Genomic DNA, 21,604 nt, shown 5'->3' on the forward strand with positions numbered 1-21,604 from the left:
AGAAGAGAAGAGAAGAGAAGAGAAGAGAAGAGAAGAGAAGAGAAGAGAAGAGAAGAGAAGAGGAAGATTTGGCATAGTATTGTATTTTGGTTTCTGTTTGCTTGGTTTTGTTTTTAATAACCACTTGATTTGAATCGAAATCTTAGTTCAAGACTGTGAAGCTTCCATTCCCCCAAGATCAGAAGATTGCTATGCACTCTGATTTTGTAAAATGTCCCTACCCTTGACTCATTCATCTGCCTCCCACCAGCCTACTGTCCAGCCTATCTGATGGGCAAGAAGGCAGAGCAAAAGTGCTAAAAATAGACCCATGCCTGCCTACAGGCTACTCATCCCTCCCTGCGTGAGGTCCTTTCCTACATGGAGTAAAGACTTAGAAAGTTCCCGACTCTGAAGGCATCTGGCCTAGGTTTCCCAGTGCTCTGTGTCCCAGCTGAGTGCTTCAGGCAAGATTTGAAGCAGATGCCATTGGCTCTCAGGTTCTGGGCCTGCTCATACCATGAAGAGTTCCCCAAAGCCTAGTATTATCTTTGGCTCTCTAGAAAGAGAGTATCTCTCAAATGTGTGCCTTGGAGCCCAATGGTATTGTCTAGCATTGAGCAAGGACCTGGAATATAGAAAGGGAACCAGCTTATGAATTTTCTGCAGCCATCAGGGCCCAGCTGAGCTGACTGCTTCACCACAAAGCACCTGGTTTTTTTTCCAGCTGAGATCCTCAGGGACGGGGCTAGTGGGAGTCACGGCTCATGGGAAGGGCTGAGTTGATGGCCTTCTTGCTGAAGTTCACCATCGCTCTTTGGTCAGTCACTTGGGACCTTCTCCTGGGAGCAGACCAGACCTAGGCTGAGTGTACCCTTCCCTTTCATTAAATATTGTCATGGCAGGTTTCATTGATGTCGTTCTGCTGCTCCAAAAGCCACTGCATATCTGTCTGGAGACCCAATATCAACCTCTGATTTATCTGCTTTTCTAGGGTGGTCTTGGGTGAGGAAATGCCGGTCTTCCCGATACACAGGTCATGTTGCTTGATAGTTGTGGTTCATAACATGGAATGCTGGCTCCTATACTGGGAATTAGCATTAGCCTGGCTGTAGCAGAGCCCACCAGGATAACCATCTGACCAGCAGGGAGAAAGTCCTCAGGTCCTCTTGCCATCAATATGTTGTAATTCCAGAATGTACAAGAGCACCTTGGTTACAATGTTGTGCCCCTTAGGCAAAGACCCAAATGAAAATGGAGGCTCAAATCACTTTTGCCTGGACCTGAAAGTACCCCACCAGCCACTTTTTCTGGGCAATGAGAGGAGACACCAAATCACCAGGGAATTAAAAGACTATATAAGATGAGTGGCTTGTCTGGTGTTGCCTAGCAGAAGAAAGTACCCAGTACCCATTTTCTTGGCTCCATCCTGCACTCTAAAATTTGCCTGTGGCCACGGAGGAGGGTCTTCCGGTAGACCTTTTTATATTGTTCTGTTATATGATCTAGTACACGATGGTGCACAAGCAGGCAGGCATGGTGCCTTACACCATGTGTGGATGAATGAAAGAAACTAAGAAAAAAGAAACTAAGCTATGACTGAGACTGAGTTCAGGCATTTGAGGCCCATATGAGATTGAGAGAGTTTAAATCTGGGACTTAGCCAAGAATTGACCCTGAATTCCTCAGCAACTGGGCCCTTGTTTCAGCAATAGGTCTTAAAGAACCGTGGCTGTGTACGTGGTCGGGTAGGGAAGTTGATGTATCCAGGGACTGTTCTCAGCTTATATCCTGTGACCTGTCATGGAGAGATGATACAGTTGGTGAGGTAACTCAAAAGGGGCCCATAGAGATCTACCCTCATGGATCCCTGATGGATCTCATCTGGTAGGAGATGAGGAAGAGCAGAGAAATGTCCTCCTTGTAAATCTTTGTCAATGCCGCCAGGCCCAGGCCCTGCTTCCAGGCCTCCTGGCAGAGCCAACCCCCTGAGGCTCCCTGGGATCTCTGGGAAATGAGAACATAGCATTGTCTCAATCCATTTTCTGGGGAAGAACAAAATACTGTAGCCTGAATGCTTTATAAACATTACAAGTCTACTCGAGGGTGTGAAGAACATGCTACTGGCATCTGGCAGTAAGGCCTGCTGTGTGATCACAGGAGAGAATGTGCAGCGGGCAGCGGGCATGCATGAAACAGACAAAAACTTCTGTTCTTACGGTGAACTTCCTTGTTTCCATCGAATCCACTCCAGAGACGACCCAATTTTCCATCAGTTCACAAGCAAGGAGCCACACAGGCTGGTTGACCCGTAAACTCCCCCACCTCTTAATACTCTCATCTTGGGTTCAGGTTTCAACATATGAATGTGGGAGACACACTCAAATCCCAGAAACCAAGGGATTAATTCCCCACCAAGGGTGGATTTGGGGGGCCAAAAATGTGAACTTTTTGTTAAATTGATCAAATAAAAACCACCAAAGAAACAATGCTTTCCTGTGTCACTCTTTTGTGCAAAGGCCAGCTGCCCTGTGGCTTAGCTGTTCACTCTCTCCCCCAACCCCCACTGCAGGCTGCAAGCCCAGCGTGCACAGAGCTGGAGACAGTGATGATGGATTGGCTGGGGAAGATGCTGGAGCTGCCAGAGGCCTTTTTGGCTGGGAGAGCTGGGGAAGGGGGAGGAGTGATCCAGGTAAGGCGGGGAAAGCGGGAAGGCAGACTTTTGGGAGTGTGGGCTCCACAAAGGACCACAGCTGCAAACAGAAAGCAGCGCCCACGTTGCTCTTTGCTATGCCTTTAGGTTTCTTCCAGAGAACAGGAAAGCTGGGGGAACTCTGTTCTTGGAGTTGATGGGATTTGGATTTAGATCCTGGTGCTGTTTCCCACGAGCACCCATCTCCACTGGCCGTCCGGGTAGATAGAAGAGTGGCTAAAGCATAAGCAGATGTTGCTGGCCACCATGTCTAGGCACTTTCCAGACACACTGACTTCTCACTGTGAATTAGGCACTCTATTTGACAACCAAGGAAACTGAGGCCCCAAACAACTGATAACATACCCCTCAGCTTCTAGCTTGGAAGTTACAGACCTTGTGTCTGTGTATTCTAGAACCTAAAGGTCTTGCTGCCACCACAGAATCCTATCTTTACCACAAGTGACAGCTGTGGCCATGCTTCACCGGCTGTATGTGCTACTTGGCTGTATGTGTTATTTGTCTGTGTGCCAACAGCTTACCTAAGGCTTCTGCTATGTCTATGCATACATTTAATTCATTCTCCTTATTCATCAGGAACAACTGTAGAGATTACATGAGGGCACACAACAGATGCAAATGACAGCCGTGGTGAATTTTCCTTTCCACCAGGATCTTCAGAGTGAATGATTGGAATTTATGCTTAAAAAAAAAAAAAAAAAAGACAAGGTCTGACTATGTAGTCCTGGCCTGGAACTTACTATGTAGAGCAGGCTGGCCTTGAGCTCCGAAGTCCACCTGCTCTGCCTCCCAAGTGCTGGGATTAAAAGAATGTACCACCATGCCCCAGCAAATGTGAATCTTTAAAAAACATTTTGTAACACAGACAATGGACTACATTAACTCATCACCCCTCCTTATGTTATTTTTCTCATGTCAAGTTCATAGTTGTAACACTGAAAAAGAATTACTAACCTTAGAATAAAGAAAATGTGTGTGTGTGTGTGTGTGTGTGTGTGTGTGTGTGTAGAGTTTTCTCAGAAGCTCTGATAAGCAGTGATGGCTCCACATACTTTACGTATGAGAGCACTAGGGCTGACAAAAGAATGCCTTTGTGGAGGTACAGACAAACTAAACTAGGAGGCACGGCCGTCAGTTTGTAGTCCTGGGAGTATTTTTTCTAACTTCCCATGTATTTTAACCTCCACTGTATGGTCTCTTTCTTAAGGGTGCTACATGCAATTTAGTGGCTTTAAATACATTTCTTATCTTATGGTTCTGAAAGTCTGACATAGGTTTTCATGAACTAAAATCAAGATTGCCATCTTAGAAGCCCAACAAGGGGGAAATCTGTCTCCCCCACCTCCTCAAGTTTTCTAAAGCCTTCTGGAATTCCTTGGCCTGCAACTCCCATCTCCACCTCCCAAAGCACCTGCGTTCCATCTCGCTGACCTTTCTCTCACTGTCATGTTCTGACTGCAGATGTGAAATCAGGTCTCCACTTTTAAGGACTCATGTGATAGGATTGGGTCCACTCTAATAATCCAAGGTAATCTTTCCAAGTCAAGGTTCTTACTGTAATCACATTAGCAAAGTCCCTTTTCCCCTGAAAGGTAAACAGTCTCTCTCTGGGAAAGAGGCCTGGCATCTTGGTGCTGGGAGATGCAGCCCGTGTTGCATGCAGTCTGCAGAAGAGCCCTGAAAGGATTTGTTCTCAGTGGGTTCCTAGCCTCTGCCTGCAGAGAGTAAAACTCAGCAGGGCTCCAGTAGGCCTGAGAATGTAAATCTTGTTCCTTCAAATGCATTAGAATGGGCAGGCCAGCAGGGTCTGTGGCTCAAACCACTCTTTTTATTCTTTGATTATGTCCCTTTGTCACATCTAGGTCACTGTAAGTAGGGAGCTGATAAAAATGAACTACCAGCGTTAGGTGGGCTGAGACTCACCTATAATACCAACAGTTGAGAGGAAGAAGCATGAGGATCAGGAGTTCATGACTATCCTTGGTGAATTCATGCCAGCTTTGGCCATATGAGACCCTATTAAAGATAGAAAGAAAGGGAGAAAGGAAGAAAGAAAGAAAGAGGGAGGAAGGAAGAGAGAGAAATATTACCATATGGATTATTATTATACTATAATATACTATTATATAAATGTAATAAATAAGTGTACACATATGCTGTACCATAACTGACATATAAATGGACACTGTGAATTAGACTTCTAAAAAACGGCAGCAGGAATGTTCTCAGGAAATCCCAATATAATTTCACAGCACTGCTTTTTCTTTTCAGAGGTTGTGTGGCATGGCCAAACTTCCTTGGGTAATGTTACAGAAAGGCATTGCATAGACGCTGTTCCAGCTTGATCAGGGGCTGCAGCACACATCCCCAAAATACACAATCAGGGGTGTTTCTTCTAGGTGGAGCCCTGTTTGCTTTCCAGGTGCTGACACTGGAATCCTGATTTTCCAGGGAAAAGCTTATCGTCCTTGACAAGAACAATCAAATCAGAGTGTCCAGAGATAGTCTGCAGCCATTCAGGGCTACAGAGGCCAGCAGAGCCATCTTCAGAGCATGGCCCAGAATTATGGTTTATTTATTTCTGGGCAAGTATCTCACTCTTCACAGTAGGCCTGACCCTAAAGCACTCTGTTCACCAGAACTCCATCTTGGCTGAGATTTTAGTTTTGGGAAACCCTGCTACTTCATGAACAACCCAGCTCTACCTACCTTGGGATATTTCCTCTGTTCTATGCTAGTGGGGAAGCCATTTCAACCCTTTTCAGGGGCTTGAGTTTCCATAGACTCAGTACCATTTTCTTAAGTTCTCTCTCTCCCCATCTCTGTGTGAATAGTTTCTTTTTTTTTTTTTTTTCCCTTTTTGGTCATTTTCTCCTCTATATTTTCAGTGAATTGCTCATGGTTTTCTGTGTATCACTGTAATTTTCCACATTGCCAATTTACTATCTCCCATGTCAATTTTGATTACACTTTCTTACTTTTAAAAATGATTGTGCCCTCTGTATTTATGGATAATGGGCACTCACTGTAAAATGGGAAAATACAGTAACTATTTTAGAGCACAATACTCTCTAGCCTTAGTCCAGTATCTCTATATGTGTGGGCTACATAAATTGAGAGGATTCAATATATATGCATAATGTTTTCTTATATTTTCACTGTCTAAATATTTTAATTTCTTACTACTATTTCTATTGTGTGTGTACATGGTAGGTATGCATTGATACTCATGTCATGACTCTCACAGGGAGGTCGCTTTGTGAAGTCAGTTCTTTCCTTGCACCTTCTTGTGGGTGGCCAGACTTGAAGGACAACACCTCTCCCTACTCAGCCATCTCACTGGCCCTCAGCTATTTTAAACCTTTTCTTAATTTATTTTTTCAGTTAGTAAGCAAAACAATGGGCCTCATTATAGCACTTTAACACACATGTTGTTATAGTTTATTTTTATCTACCTTCTTTCTCCAGCACTCTCCCTCACACTTCTTGTTACTCTCATATTGGGCCTCCCAGCTGCCCTCCGCCCCCATCTCATCCAAATATTTTTTGATAATACTAGTACTGTACAATTTTTTATGAAGTACCACAATTTATGTAAATAGTGCATAATATATTCATGCCATATTACGGTTTTTCAGTCCTGTGAGTAAGATTTCAGAGGACAGCCTTTAGGATGAGGGGCAACTATCTTCCAAGACCATCAGCTTCCTTCCCATGGCACATAAGGGCTCCACCAAGACCAGAATAGGACCACAGAAGAGAGTACTTCTGGGTCACTTGTCATACAGTGAAAACAATTTCATTTTCGAGTCTTTAGTACCCAAAGATGAATCTTCTAGTTTGGTACTTCTCAAAGAATTTTACAAGTAACAAAGTTTACTGAATAACTATTACAAATCTGATGGTGCTTTCGCCTTTTTTTTTTTTTTTTTTGGTTTTTCGAGACAGGGTTTCTCTGTGTAGCCTTGGTTGTCCTGGAACTCACTCTGTAGACCAGGCTGGCCTCAAACTCAGAAATCCGCCTGCCTCTGCCTCCCAAGTGCTGGAATTAAAGGCATGTGCCACCACAGCCTGGCCATATAATCGATTTTCATCCTCAAAATACTCATGAGGATTGGTTGCATTATCAACCTTAGTTTTCATAGCAAAGAAATTGAGGCTCAGACAAGTTCAGCAGCAGAAGCTAATTAAAGGCAGTGTGTAAAGATGGTGTTAAGTATTATCACTACCTTGCACAGGCTCTCTGCTTGGGAGGTTTGAAAGTTACCATTGGGCTAAACCATCTTTTCGGTAAAGACAATCTCATTTTGAGAAGTCCCAGCCTTAGGTTAGAGCTAATTCTGGCATCACTCGGCCCAGGCTTCAGCAAAACCCTGGTGAGCTCAACCCACTTAGTTTGGGTTGGTAGAAAGCAGACTTCCTTGTGTTTACTGCAGGGAGCTGGCTGGCCCTTTTCAGCTCATGAGGCTGATTGTCTGTAATTTGTGAGGCCTTAAAGAGCACTGAGCCCAGTGACAGCCCGCGAGGCAGCCTGCCTTATCGATCCCCTCAGAGCTGTAATCACAGCTTAGCATCAGCGCAGCAGTGGGTGTCTGAGCCCAACGGCACACCATCATTGTGAGGCCGGACAAATGAGACCTGCAAAATGGGTCTCTTAATTGGGTTTGAAAGCTCTTGTAGAAGAAAAGCTGCCAATTTCTTACCCTGTGTGAGGTGACATTTGTAAAACCTAGAAGATGAAAGGACCTTTCGGCTCAGGGCATCAGCAGCCCTGAGCATCGACTCTCCCAAAAGGTCCCTCCCACCTTAGAGCTGGCTCGCCATGGCAACCTTTGTCTGCCTGAAGCAAAGGCATTGGCGAGTCACACAAAGACGTGGGGAAAACCGGTTCCAGGTAAACGAAGGAGCTAGTGTGTGGGCTTAGCTTGATGCAGCTCAGGGCTGTTCAGTCCCCCAGTTTCTGAGCTATGAAGCACAATGATCAGCGTGGGCTTCTCTCTCTTCTCTCTCTCTCTCTGTCTCTCTGTGTCTCTCTCTGTCTCTCTCTCTCCCCCTCTCCCTCTCCCCCCTCTCTCTCCTTCCCTCCCTCCCCCTGCTCCTCCCTCCCTCCTTTCCCCGCCCCCTCTCTCTCATTCGCCTTGTTCAAATTTGCCCAAACTGGATCTTGCAATGGCATGTTGAGATCCAGTATTCTAAGGATGATTATTTTTACAATGAACTTTGTTGGTATTTCTTACATTATGTTTTGTTGACAAAAAGAAAAATTTCTGTCAGAATATGGAGAGTGCCCTCCAAGTCCTTAATGAGCTACTCAGAATTATAAAGGTGTCCAGGGCTCCAAAGAAGAGGGTAGATTTTTCAAAAATCTACTTTTTTTTTTCAAGACAGGGTTTCACTATATAGCCCAGGATGTCCTGAAACTCACTATGAAGACCAGGCTGGACTCAAACATAGAGATCAGCCTATCTCTGTCTCCCTTCTGGGTGCAGGGATTAAAGGCGTGTGCCGCTACAACAACGATCCACTTTGTTTTGTTTTTGTTTTTCGAGGCAGGGTTTCTGTGTGCAACAGAGCTCTGGTTGTCCTGAACTCATTTTGTAGACCAGGTTGGCCTCAAACTCACAGAGATTCTCCTGCCTCTGCCTCTGCCTCCTGCGTGCTAGGGTTAAAGGCATGCGCCACCATGCCAGGCTCCCACAATCTACTTTTTAATAGAAAGACCTTGAAAAATAAAATGTGGCCAGGGAGTCTGAAATAAGCAAGCCAGGAGAGAAAAACAATGGGATGCACAGAAGAAGTGGGAGACGACGCAGCATCTGTTCTCACAGACTTGAATTTCCTGAAATGGCTGCCAGTCTTGTCGGCCTTCTTTGACGTAGTCTGAAACTATGCAGGACGACTGTTGGTAGTACAGCCCAGAAGGAAATGTGTGAGTCATTCAGATGCTTAGTAAAGACCGTGGTCTGTTTATCTGAACTCATGCATTACAACTACAGAAATAGGAATATGTGTACCTAGCTTGAAAGCTCACTCTACTCCTCAGGGAATAGGACTTGATTCAAAAGAATAAGTAAAATCAGTAGGTGGGAAAAATCCAAGTGGGACATCATGAATTGATGAAGGGGGCAAAATATTAATAAGAAAAATGTACAACTCTACACAATTCACTGTATATTTATCTGAAAAACTCCATGGTCTTATTAATCTGACGGGTTCTCCTGAGATTTGTCTCCCAGGGGAGCTGAGCACAAGTGCTAGGAAGTACCAAGAAAAACCAGACGGAGCTTAATTTTTAACCATACCCAAGTCATACTGCAAATCTGGCGGGATGTTACAGAGGCCCATCTGAAGATGAAAGACATTACAAATAGGGTTATTTTACAAATTACATGGGATAAATAATATAGTGGGTGCTGAACCCACTTCTCTCACTCTCAAGTTCAAAAGATGGATTGGATTCAATACTTTTCCACATTACTGAAGCAAATGGTTGGGATTTCATGCACTGGTTCACCAGGCCTGCCATTAAGAAAGCACGAGGCAAAGACGGCTGAAACAGTACATTCACTGCTTCAGAGTCATGCATGAAGGCTGAAGGCCAAGACCAACGTGTCAACAGGATTGTTTCTCCCGAGGTTTAGTCTTGAATTGCTCATTACTGCCATCTCATTTCTGCCTTCTCAAGGTCTCACTTGGTGTCTGTCATGTCTGCTGCCTAATTTTTTATTCTCAGGACACCATTCAGATTGGTTTCGGGTCTAAAGATTTAATTATTACTTAAAGGTCCCCTCTGTCTCTCCCTCCCTCCTTACCACTTCCTAATATTCTTGCTTCTTTCTTTCTTTTCTTATGGGTGTTATGAGACCTTCTCACACTGTAGCCCTAGCTGGCTTAGTACATATGACATACCCAAGTTGGCCTTGAACTCACGGTTATCCTCAAGCCTAAGCCTCCTTAGTGCTAAGACTACATGTATGTAATGTAAAACGGTGTTTGGCTTAAAAGGTCCTATTTCTGTAAGTGTAGGACATTCTGAGCTGCTGAGGACTAGGGATTCAGTACGTGGATTACAGGGAGGGAGGGAGGGAGCACAGTTCAGCCTGTTACATTAAGAACTGGGAGAAACCTTCCAAATCAACCTCTGTGTGTCAAGGAAAATACATTCCTATGTTATAAGCAAATACAAATTGTTCTGTCCACATGCATAGGAACACAGAACAGGGATTGGGCAGGTTGCCCTGGATCAGTCTCTTCCTCTGATGGAAGTGGAGACAGTATGTCCCAGACCAGGCCTAAGGAACCCATGAGAGAACACCTGCAGAGTCTTGTATATGCTACAGGATCAGAGGGTTAGCTCACTGGGACATAATATGGATAAAACAATGTCAAACTAATTACAAGAGCTAAACCAGCCCCTGCAGATGTGAGATGCAAAAATGAGTGAATTTTGCAATTTCTGGCTCAACCCTTAAAGGAAACTATGGACATAAATAATATGTCTTCCAAAAGTTTAGACTGGGACTTCTTTGCAACATTTCGAATTCATTTGGCCTTTTTCTCTTGGATTCAGGGAAGTGCCAGTGAAGCCACCTTGGTGGCCCTACTGGCGGCTCGGACTAAAGTTATCCGCCAGCTGCAGGCAGCCTCCCCAGAGTTGACACAAGCTGCTATCATGGAAAAGCTGGTCGCTTACACATCTGATCAGGTACGTGTGCTGGTGTGGGCATTGGCCCAACAGCCAGCACCCCTCACCCCCCACCCCCATCCTCCACACAGAGCTGAATCCAAGGAACAGTTAGCATCATGTCAAATCCAAAAGCCGTTCCTCGGGGATCACAAGGCAGAGAAACTCCTTATTCTATCGTGGGAGCTTGATAGATCTAGTCAGAAATAAAATACACATACTGCGAGCCTCCACAACTGGCTGGAAACCATTTCTGTAGTGTGGGACTGCTCAGTGTCCCTGTGGCCTGCCTTTAAAGCTCCACTGTGGAAAACTTGGAAGTGAGACTCCAACCTGATGCCAAATCCTAGCTTTGTAAATCATGTACATTCGCAAAGCCTACTTTTTTTTTTTTTTATTTCCAAAAGGGATAAAAAACCATCATGCCTGCTGTGAGCATTCGGTCCAGCTTGTGGCCTGAGAGGACTGACTTAGAGTTCATTATAATGCTCATAAAACCTTACAAAGAGGAGTAAATAAAAATTTAGTAGTTTTAGCTCACTTATTGTATTTACTTGACTTTTCAATTGATCAACTGTTTCTATTGTTTCTTTTTCTTTATTTTATTTTGTTAGTTTTTTTGCAGGGTGGGTGGGGTCTGGGGGTTGAAACGGGTTTCCTTGTGTAGCCCTGGCTGTCCTGGAACTCACTCTGTAGACCAGGCTGGTCTCAAACTCAGAAATCCGCCTGCCTCTGCCTCCCAAGTGCTGGGATTGAAGAAGTGTGCTGCTTTCTTTTATCTGCTTACTCTTATTTCTTTTATGCTGCTTTCAGTGTATTCTTTTATCTCACAGCCCTATTTGTCTCCTTTGGTGTGCAAATTGCTAAATACTTAAAGCTACGTGTAATTCAAAATAACACAAATGAATGAAAAACTTAATGTGGAGCCAACACTCACTCTGGCAGAATTTGATTCGTTAGACTGGAAAGCAAGATTCTGGGATGGGAATAAGTCCAGAGAAGGGGTGCTTTCAAAAAGGAGTGGCGGGGTGTGTGTGTGGGGGGGAAGATACCAACTCTGTCACCTTCATGGGGTATCAAGAGCCCAGAGCAAGTGCTCTGCAGAGCCAATGACTCAGACTCCATTCATGTCTTACTACTCACTCTTGTCACAGGCACACTCCTCTGTAGAAAGAGCTGGATTAATTGGTGGAATAAAACTAAAAGCAATCCCTTCGGATGGCAACTTTTCCATGAGAGCTTCTGCCCTTCAGGAGGCCCTGGCGCAGGACAAGGCAGCTGGCCTGATTCCATTCTTTGTAAGTTCAATGCTCAGTGGAGATGGCACGTGGGGTCCTCTGGGTCCTGTATGAACCTGGGGTAGAGTTTGAAGTGTGTGTGTGTGTGTGTGTGTGTGTGTGTGTGTGTGTGTGTGTGTGTGTGTTCTGGGAAGAGGTAGTCATTGTCTTTACTTGCTGTAGTGATTTTAATGAGAAATGTGCCCCCGTAGTGCTAGTTAGGCATTTGGCCACTTGGTCCCTAGGTGTTGGCATTATTTGGAGAGCTTTAAGTGGTACAGTCTTTCAATGGAGTGAGCTTTGAGGAAAAAACCAAACCAAAACAAAACTCTTGCACCATTTTCAATTCACTCTTTTTTGTTACACTTGGCACTCAAGCTGTGAATTCTTACCTTCCTGGCCCTCCTGCAATGCCTCTTGCCTGCTGTCAGCTGCCCCTGCCATTTAGGACACTAACCTTCTGCAACAGGAAGTTTAGATCCATTCTTCCTTCTTTGTCTAGGTCATGGTGTTCTATTACACCAGCAGAAAAGTGACTAAGATACATGTCTACCCACAGGTGAGCTCGGCACACTCAAAAGGATGCCTCAAAGCGTATAGTCACGCAGAGAGAGAGAGCCCTGGTCAAAATCAGTGGGTAGCAAGACAAAACAAAATGAATGTGAGAAAGACTTCTAAACAGGGAGGTGAAATGTCAAGGATAGAAAGGAGATATGAGGGAATCGGGTGTGAGAGTAACCAGAATGGCTATAATGTGTAGGAAAATGCCAAGGAATAAAACCATCTTTTTAAAAAGAATAATTACAGGCTTTCCTGCCCGGGTTTGTTGCTCTCAGCAGATGCTAAGAAAGTTGGTTCATTTGTGTGAGGCTTGTGAGCAAGCAGTAACGTTTCCCTCCAAGGTAAAAATATCTAACCAGCCAAATGGCATGCAGGCTCTTTTGTGCCTAGATATTCATTCTAGTGGGGGATGCACCTGGAGTCTGGGAATTGTCATGTTTCTGACATAGCCACAGCAGTATGTTCTGCCTGGGACTAATATGTCATGTTTGAAGCAATTAGAATGTCACGACTGTGGCTCTGTGGATATTCTGTCTGGCTACACAGTGTTACCCGAGGGAATTTTAGGAATGCCGACTCTGGGCCCCTTTCCTGTAGACTTTTGGAAGCACGACCACGGTAGAACCAGGCACATTAAATAACAAGAGTCTAGTGTGCATCTGGGTTTGAAAAAGATGTTTAGAAGAATCTCTTTTATCCCTTTTATTTTACAGTGTTGGGGATGGAACCCAGGGCTCATAGGAGTAGCCTGAACATCTTGTGTAGGGTACCTGCATCCAAACCTTTCTATTGTTGTTGTTGTTATTATTATTATTACTATTAGTGGTAAACTTTTGGGATAGCAACTTTCCATGTGGCACTTTAAAACACTCCTCAGTATCATTATCCCTCCCTCAGCTCCTGCTTTATGCCACTCCCCCTTTCTCTCTCTGCATGGAATCTTTCCTGCTCCATTATTCCATCCATCTTCACAGCACGAGTATTCTACTATTCTCTCATCATTAAGATCTTTATTTCTTCCTCTCTCCAATAGTGGCCCTTTTCTACCATCCTAGTTTCTATAAGTTCTTCAAAGTAAACACACAAATCTAAAGATGGTAACTAGGGTCCACATATGAGAGATAAAATGTGGTGTTAGTATTTCTGTGTTTGAGTTACCTGACTCCATCCACTTGACTGCGAATTTTGTTTTTCATTAAAATGGAATAAAATTCTGTCATGTATATAAACCACATCTTCATTATCCATTTTTAAAATGGTTTATTTATTTATTATATGTAAGTACACTGTAGCTGTCTTCAGACACCCTAGAAGAGGGCATCAGATCTCATTATGGATGGTTGTGAGCCACCATGTGGTTGCTGGGATTTGAACTCAGGACCTTCGGAAGAGCAGTCAGTGCCCTTAACCACTGAGCCATCTCTCATTATCCAGCCCCTTCATTGTCCATTTGATAACTAGTAGATAGCTTATTTTTTTTCTCACTTTGTAAATAGAGCATCCATGAACATGGATGAGCAGTTATCTGTGTGTGTGTGTATATATATGTGTGTGTGTGTGTGTTATACATATTCTCTTTATATACAAGACTATATATTATATATGTATGTAAAAATTATATATGAATATATAGTCTCTGTATATATAAGACTATATGTATGTATATATAAGACTATAAGAATATAAGAATATACATCTTCTCTGTGTATATATAAGACTCTGTAGCTATAAAGGCTATAGCTAGAGTCCTTTGGGTATATGTCCTAGAATGATATAGCTGGGTCACAAGGTAATTCTCCTCGATTTTAGAGGAAGTGTCACACTGATTTCCATGGTGGCTGCACCAGTTTGTACTCCAATCAACAGTGAGTGTTCCTGTTTTCTCATACCCTCAAAAGCATCTATTGTCATTTGTTTTCTTGATCTTGGCCATTGTGACTGGGTTAAGGTAAAATACCAATGTAGTTTTTTTAATTTGCATTTCCCTGGTGGCCAAGGATATTTCTTGGACATTTGTATTTCTTCATTTGAGAACCCTCTGTTTAGTGTTCAGCACATTTTTGTTTTGGTTTTTGGTTTTTGGTTTTTTTTGTTTTTTGTTTTTTGTTTTTTTGAGACAGGGTTTCTCTGTCTAGAATATACAAGGGACTAAAAAATCTAATTATCAAGAAAACAAACCCTATTAAAAATGGGCTGAACAGCTGGGCAATGGTGGTGCACACCTTTAATCCCAGCACTTGGGAGGCAGAGGCAGGTGGATTTCTGAGTTCGAGGCCAGCCTGGTCAACAGAGTGAGTTCCAGAACAGGCAGGGCTACAGAGAGAAACCCTGTCTTGAAAACCATCCCCTTCTCCCCCTCAAAAAAAAAGAAAAGAAAAGAAAAATATTTAGAATTTATCTTAGTGAATCGACAGGGTGGTCTGCTAGCTTTATTTCTATGAAAAAAATCTTTATTTTTTGTTTACTTTTGTTTTTTCTTTTTTTTTTTAAGATTTATTTATTTATTATTTGTAAGTACACTGGAGCTGTCTTCAGACACTTCAGAAGAGGGCGTCAGATCTCATTACAGATGGTTGTGAGCCACCATGTGGTTGCTGGGATTTGAACTCAGGACCTTTGGAAGAGCAGTGAGTGTTCCTACCCGCTGAGCCATCTCGCCAGCCTCTTTTGTTTACTTTTGAAAGACATTTTCCTGACCTAAGGACAAAAGGGTGCTTTTTGCTTTTGTTTTGTTTTAAGATTTTAATTTTATTTTGCATTTTGCTGGATATACTCTGAGCATCATTTGTTTGTAGTGTCGCTGGAGGCCAAGGTCACCTGTTCCTGATGGTTGTTGAGTTTTCATGTGGCGGCTAGGAATCAAACCCCAGTCCTCTAGGAGAATAACCAGTGCTCTTAAAGACAGCTGTCTCTCAAGCCCCCGCTTGTTTTGCCTTTTTTTTTTTTTTTTTTTTTTTTTTTTTTGGTTTTTCAAGAAAGGGTTTCTCTGTGTAGGCCTGACTGTCCTGGAACTCACTCTGTAGACCAGGCCGGCCTCAAACTCAGAGATCCTCCTGCCTCTGCCTCCCAAGTGCTGGGATTAAAGGCGTGAGCCACCACCGCCCTTGTTTTGCCTTTTGAGCTCACAGTTCAAGTGCAATGCATCAAGAGCAATGAATGCATGCACGCTTGGGTTCAGGTTAGTGTCTCCACATTTGGTGCCCAGACGTCCCTCCTACAATTACAGTGAGTCTTCCCTACACCAGTTAGCACAATCAAGATAACCACCCCCCACCTCACCCCCCATCCCTCCACACACACACACACACACACACACACACACACACACACACACACACCCCGCTCCACAGGCAGGCCTTCCCAGAAGCCTCTCTCGAAGGTGATTCTAGGTCCTATCACAGCTGAGCATAAATGCTAAGGAGGAAGCCTATGCCTGTTCATCGACTTTCTTCTGTGAATCCTGGTGAGATATCAGTTGTCAGTGTTATTGTTGTTTGCATTGAGATAATGAGGAAAGTGACTTTCCTCTTCCAGGTCGCTTACAGTTTTTGTTTTTCCCCTTTCCTTGTGGGCAGGACAAGGAAAGTGTTTACTATGACACAAAGTTTTTTTATACTTACTCTATTTCCAATCCATGGGAACAAGGTGGATTCTAATATCACTTTTGGGAAATACCCATTGTCTTCTTCTCGTAGTCTATTTCTCTCTGTTTCCTCTTTCCTTTCATTCTGGGGCTATAGTTACATGCAGTTACATCTTTCTACTGAATGTCAGGTACCTCATATACTCATTTCCATGCTTTGTATCTTTAAAAAAGAAATATAGAGTTCAGTCTGACCTACTCATATTTCTCCATACATTTTTTAGTAAAATGCGAAATCATTTTTTAAGTGTGTGCGTGTACATGTGCGTGTGTGAGCAGATGCCCTCAAAGTCCAGAAGAAGATGCTGATTTCCTTTAGAATTACAGTTAGTTACAAGTGGTTGTGAGTTATGGAGTTATCTGCTCCATAATACTTGCTAGAAACCAAATTTGGATCCTCTGCAGAAACAGTATGTGCTCTTAGACACTGACCATCTTTCCTGCTCCTGCGTTGATTTTTAATTTTTTTCTTTTTAAACATATTGTTTTTATGAACTCACTGAGAATTTTGTACAATGCATTTTGATAAAATTCACCCCCAGTTCCTCTCCCTAATTATTTTCAGAAGTTACCCACACCTCCCTACCCACTCACAAACCTGTGTCTGTTTTTTTTTCTTTTTAAATAACCCACTGAGTCTGTTTTGCATTGCCCAGATACTCATGGGGGTGGGACGATCCAGTGGAGCACAGTTGACATACCAGGGACCGCACCCTCAAGGAAAGCCGACTCTCCCTCCCCTGGCAGCCATCAATGTCAACCCTGGGTTGATTTCTTTCTTTCTTTCTTTCTTTCTTTCTTTCTTCTTTCTTTCTTTCTTTTCTTTTTTCTTCTTCTTTTTTTTTTTTTTTTTTTGGTAACAGATTGATTTTGTTAGAGCAGTTTTGGGTTGCTGCCGTGACAGAATACCTAACAGAAATAATTCAAGGAGGAAGGAATTATTCTGGCTCCTGGTTTAAGGAACGTAGGCTATCAAATGGCAGCAGGGCTGTTTGGAGGGCAGTTGGAATGTGAGGCAGCTGTTAAATCACATTAGCAGTCAAAAACCAGAGAGCTCAGGCTAGAAAGGAGCCGGCCAAGAACCCGTAAGATCTGCCCCACAATGACCCACTTCCCCTAGCTAGGCCCCATGTCCCAAATAGCTTGCAGCCTTCTAAAGCCACACCGCCATCTGCTCGAGTGTTGAAATACATAAGCCTGTGAGGGACATTCCACATTCAAGTCATAGTGCAGGCTCACAGATTAAAAAATAGAACAAAGTTTCCATACTGACTTACATGTTTTCCAAATGTCTTCTCACAGTCTGTAGCCTGTTGTTCTAGTCTCTGAATTTGGGTCTTTTTGTCTTTGGTGAGACAGATATCTAATTTTAGTGAGGTGCAGTTAATCAGTTCCTTCCACAGATCAGACCTTTTGTGTTACACATAAAAGTTTATTAGCCAGGACAACACAAAGAACCTTTCCCTACTTGGAGTAGTGCTAAATACTATTAAAACAAAACAAAACACAACACAACGCTATCAGTGTTAATGAAACAGTCTTTAAGTACTCTTTGTGATGTCCTTTTCCTCATAATCAAACATGTAGAAGAATGGCCCAATTTGATTCCCTAATTAGCAGCGTTTGACTCTCTCTTGCTTGCTGCCTTAGTTGCAACAGAACTGTCAAGGCAAATAGTCAACTACCCTTATGCCAGCGCCAATCATTGAAAAGAGTTAGTTCACAGGCACCCTGTGAAAACTAAACAAGATTGCCATAGTTGATTACCCAACTACTGAAGAGTATAGCTTCAGCCAGTGCTGTTTGAAACAGTTCATGCCAGTATATTTGCTATCGCAAGCTTCCATAAACTATATCTATATAACCCTGCTACCATTTCCACATGAGCCAAAAGGAAACCAACACACTGTCATAGGAAAGAAACTGCACTGACTGGTGGTAAAGAGACAAGGCTGTGATTGATCCAAAAACAGGTCTCAGTGGTGTGATTGGTGCTAAGAGGCGAGCAAGGCTGTATTGGCTCAAAACAAATGGCAGTTTCCGCCTTAATGCCTCTTTTCAGGCTTCCCAGGCTCACTAAGTCTACCAGCTTCGATACATTGTACTGTGTTGGCTTCCCTGGTATGGCAACATTAGGCCAAGTAAAAGGGCTCTCTCCAGTGGTCTTTCCTTTTAGGAGTGAGGCTGAGCAACGGAAAGAGCAGAGCTGCCGGGATGGCAAAGGCATCCGAGAGGCAGTGGCAGCAACAGCTGAGCAAATTGGCAGGCTGGGCAGTGAGGGAGACAAGGCAGCTGAAGAAGAATGGGATGAACAGTCTGAGAGCTGCTAGGGTGGGACATGAAGGGCTGAAGAAGAGAGGCAGTTTTAGTGAGGTGCAGTTTATCCACTCCTTCCACAGATTAGACCTTTGGTGTTATACATAGGAGTTTATTAGCAAGTACAACGCAAAGGACCTTTCCCTCTTTGGAGCAGTGCTAGATACTATTAAAATAAAACAAAACAGAACAAAACACAATGCAATCAGTGTTCATGAAACAGTCTTTACGTACACTTTGTGATGTGGTGGGCAGCTGAGACCAAAGAAGAAGAAAAGGGCATAAAGTGTCAGAAAAGAAAAACTGCAGGCCCTGTTTGCCAGAGGAATTCCAGAGAACTGTCAGATCGTTAGGACCAAGGGTTTCAGAGGCCCCGGGGCTAGCACATAACACTGGCCAGAGTGTGGGGTTCAGGAATCCCAACTTCCTTGTCCTACACAAGATTTGTGACACTGGCGGCTGTCAAGAGCTGAGAAATCCTTATACTCCTGCTGCCCACAAACTTCAACCCTAATTACAAGCAAGGGCTGAAAAATCCCAGCTTTCTAGGCTTACACAAGAGCTGTAGCACGTACAGGGCTTAGAGTCCCAATATTCAAGGCATGCATGAAGATTGTAACACTAGAAGGTACCACCTGCTGCTGCTCCCACCTGCTTACTGCCATCACTCACTGCTGCAAAACACCAAGGGAAACAAAGGGGCCCAGAACTTGAAGGTTGTCTCCTTGGCTACACATTATTTCTGTATAAACAGAACAAAAGGACTCCAGCCAACTGATTCAACACCATGACCAGATAGATTTTCCTCAGTGTTACATTTTAGGCGCTTTGTAGTTTCCTACTCTATACTTAAATCTATAATCTATTTTCAGCTGAGTCTTGTGAAAGGAGTAAAATATGTTTAGAGTCCTTTGAGGGTGTGCATATGTGAGTCTTGTGATGGGCCATTGTTCCAGAGTGGTCTGTTGAAAGACTAGACTGCCCCCCATTAAACAACCATTTCTTCTCCTTCAACTACTGCTTGACTTACATGTGTAGACCTATTTCTGGCCCACTGGTCTGGCTTTTTTTTTTCCTGTTTCTTCATTTCTTTCTTTCTAAAGATTTATTTGTTTTATGTATATAAGTACACTGTCCCTGTCTTCAAACACACCAGAAGAGGGGGTCAGATCCCATTACAGATGGTTGGGAGCTACCATGTGGTTTGTGGGAATTGAACTCAGGACCTCTGGAAGAGTAGTCAGTGCTCTGAATGGCTGAGCCACCTCTCCAGCCCTTTCTTGCTGTTTCTAAGACCACACTGTCTTGGTTATTCCAGATTCATTTGTTAATATCTACCATGAGACTCATGGCTAATATCAAAGTTTTGCATAATCCTAGTTTGCCTAGAGGTAACTTTGCTTCAGATCATACATAATGATATGTTTTCTTTAGCCAGATGATATTTGTTTTCAAACATCCAACCAGCTGTCTGAAGTAAAGTGTACTTGGTTGTAACATATAATTCCTTTCATACTGTTGGATTAATTTTGCAGATGTTTTATGAAAGATTCTTACATCTATGCTTATGATATTTGGCTATCATAGCCTCTCCTGAAGTTCTTGTCTAGGTTAGGTATTGTAGTAATGTTTGTATCATAGATGGTATTTCATGTTTCTTTCTGAAATGTTCAGTGGAACAACTGAGGAGTCCAGCTGAGAATGGTACTTTCTAATTTTCAAAGTTACTGACTACTCAAACAGTTTCAATAGATGCATCTCAGGCTGGTGAGATGGCTCAGTGGGTAAGAGCACCAACTGCTCTGCCAAAGGTCCGGAGTTCAAATCCCAGCAAGCACATGTTGCCTCACAACCACCTGTAATGAGATCTGACGCCCTCTTCTGGTGTGTCTGAAGACAGCTACAGTGTGTACTTATTTATAATAATAAATAAATCTTTGGGCCTGAACGAGTAGGACCAACTGGAGTGAGTGGGGCCATCTGGAGCAAGTACAGTTGGCCAGAGGGAACAGAGGTCCTGAAGTCAATTCCCAACAACCAGACGAAGGCTCACAACTATCTGTACAGCTACAGTGTGTACTCATATACATAAGATAAATAAATAGGGGCTGGTGAGATGGCTTAGCGGGTAAGAGCACCGACTGCTCTTCAGAAGGTCATGAGTTCAAATCCCAGCAACCACATGGTGGCTCACAACCACCCGTAATGAGTTCTGACGCCCTCTTCTTGTGCGTCTGAAGACAGCTACAGTGTACTTACATATAATAAATAAATAAATCTTAAAAGAAAAGATAAATAAATAAATCTTTAAAAAACAGATGCATCTCTACTGAGATTATGCATGTATCTTTATGTAAGATTTACATCGGATCTCAAGAAATCTATGTATTTCCTTTGTGTCTTTCAATTTGTGGACATTGAGCCCATGGTATTTCTTATTATCCCTTTAATGTCTATGAGATCAGAGTCCATAATATTTTCTATTATCTTTTCAATGTAGTAATGGTTCCAGTTTTGATGTTAATAATTTTTGTCTTTGCTGTTTTGTTTTAGCTAATCTGGATAAAGTCTACCACATTTATTGATCTCTTCAAAGAATCAACTTTTTGCTATTCTCTATTTCATTGATTTATTGATATTTCTTTCTCTTTTGTTATGTTCACTTTGCATTTAATTTTCTTCTTTTACTAGTTTTCTAATCTGATCACTTAGATTATAGATTTGACTTGCTTTCTACTCTAGTTTATGCATTCAATGCTATAAATCTCTCTCAAAGCACTTTTACTATACTGATAAATTATCTTGAGATGTAGTATCATTTTCTATGAGTTGAAATACTTTTTAGTATTTCTTGGGAATTTTCTTTTGACATTTAGAAATGTGTTTTATAATTATTCATAGTTTGGAGTATAATCTAGGTATCTTTTAGTTACTGATTTCTAGTTAAATTCCACTGTAATTTAAGAACATATCTTGTATAATATCTATTCTTTCAAATTTATTAAGATGTGTTTTATGGCCTAGAACATGCCTTGTGTTAGTGAATTTTCCATATAAACATGTGAAGAAGTTACATTTTGTGATTATCATGTGAAGTATTTTACAGATTTCATTAAATCCAATACTTAATGGTACTTTGCAATTCAAGAATGTCTTTATCATATTTACATCTCTTGGATCTATCCATTCCTGGTATAAGAGTACTAAGAGTCTATATGTGAGGGTTGCCTCATCTCTTTCTTTCTACAGGTTAATCAATTTTTAGTTTGTGCATTTTGATGAGGGATGCATATCAATAAGGCTTGCTGTTTTCTTGGGGAACTGTCCTTCCAACTTTATGAGAAGTTATTTGGCCAGGTTGTAGTGGCGCACGCCTTTAATCCCAGCACTTGGGAGGCAGAGGCAGGTGAATTTCTGAGTTCGAGGCCAGC

General features: G+C 42.7%; 1 protein-coding gene and 1 long non-coding RNA gene across 7 annotated transcripts in view; one reads left to right on the plus strand and one right to left on the minus strand.

Annotated features, from left to right (window-relative positions):
* The window catches only part of Ddc (dopa decarboxylase), an 87,501-nt gene that overhangs the window by 24,592 nt on the left and 41,305 nt on the right, over positions 1-21,604 (plus strand). For 4 of the 5 annotated variants that reach the window (XM_031339008.1, XM_031339007.1, XM_031339010.1 and 1 more), the window contains exons 4-6: positions 2,552-2,671; positions 10,263-10,397; positions 11,531-11,674. In XM_031339008.1, the coding sequence (XP_031194868.1) occupies positions 2,552-2,671; positions 10,263-10,397; positions 11,531-11,674 (399 nt within the window). The remainder of the gene's footprint in view (positions 1-2,551; positions 2,672-10,262; positions 10,398-11,530; positions 11,675-21,604) is intronic. The other variant, XM_031339011.1, reaches the window with a different exon arrangement.
* LOC116068897 lies at positions 1,585-7,553 on the minus strand. 2 transcript variants are annotated; one of them, XR_004109750.1, is made up of 4 exons: positions 7,396-7,553; positions 4,616-4,708; positions 3,214-3,373; positions 1,585-1,777 (listed from the first exon to the last, which is right to left on the minus strand). It is a non-coding gene; the product is annotated as an uncharacterized LOC116068897 (long non-coding RNA). The 2 variants fall into 2 exon arrangements; XR_004109751.1 differs by lacking the exon at positions 3,214-3,373 and having other exon boundaries at positions 7,396-7,534.

This window comes from Mastomys coucha, unplaced genomic scaffold (assembly GCF_008632895.1).
Source record: "Mastomys coucha isolate ucsf_1 unplaced genomic scaffold, UCSF_Mcou_1 pScaffold22, whole genome shotgun sequence".
NCBI classification, from domain to species: Eukaryota; Metazoa; Chordata; class Mammalia; order Rodentia; family Muridae; genus Mastomys; species Mastomys coucha.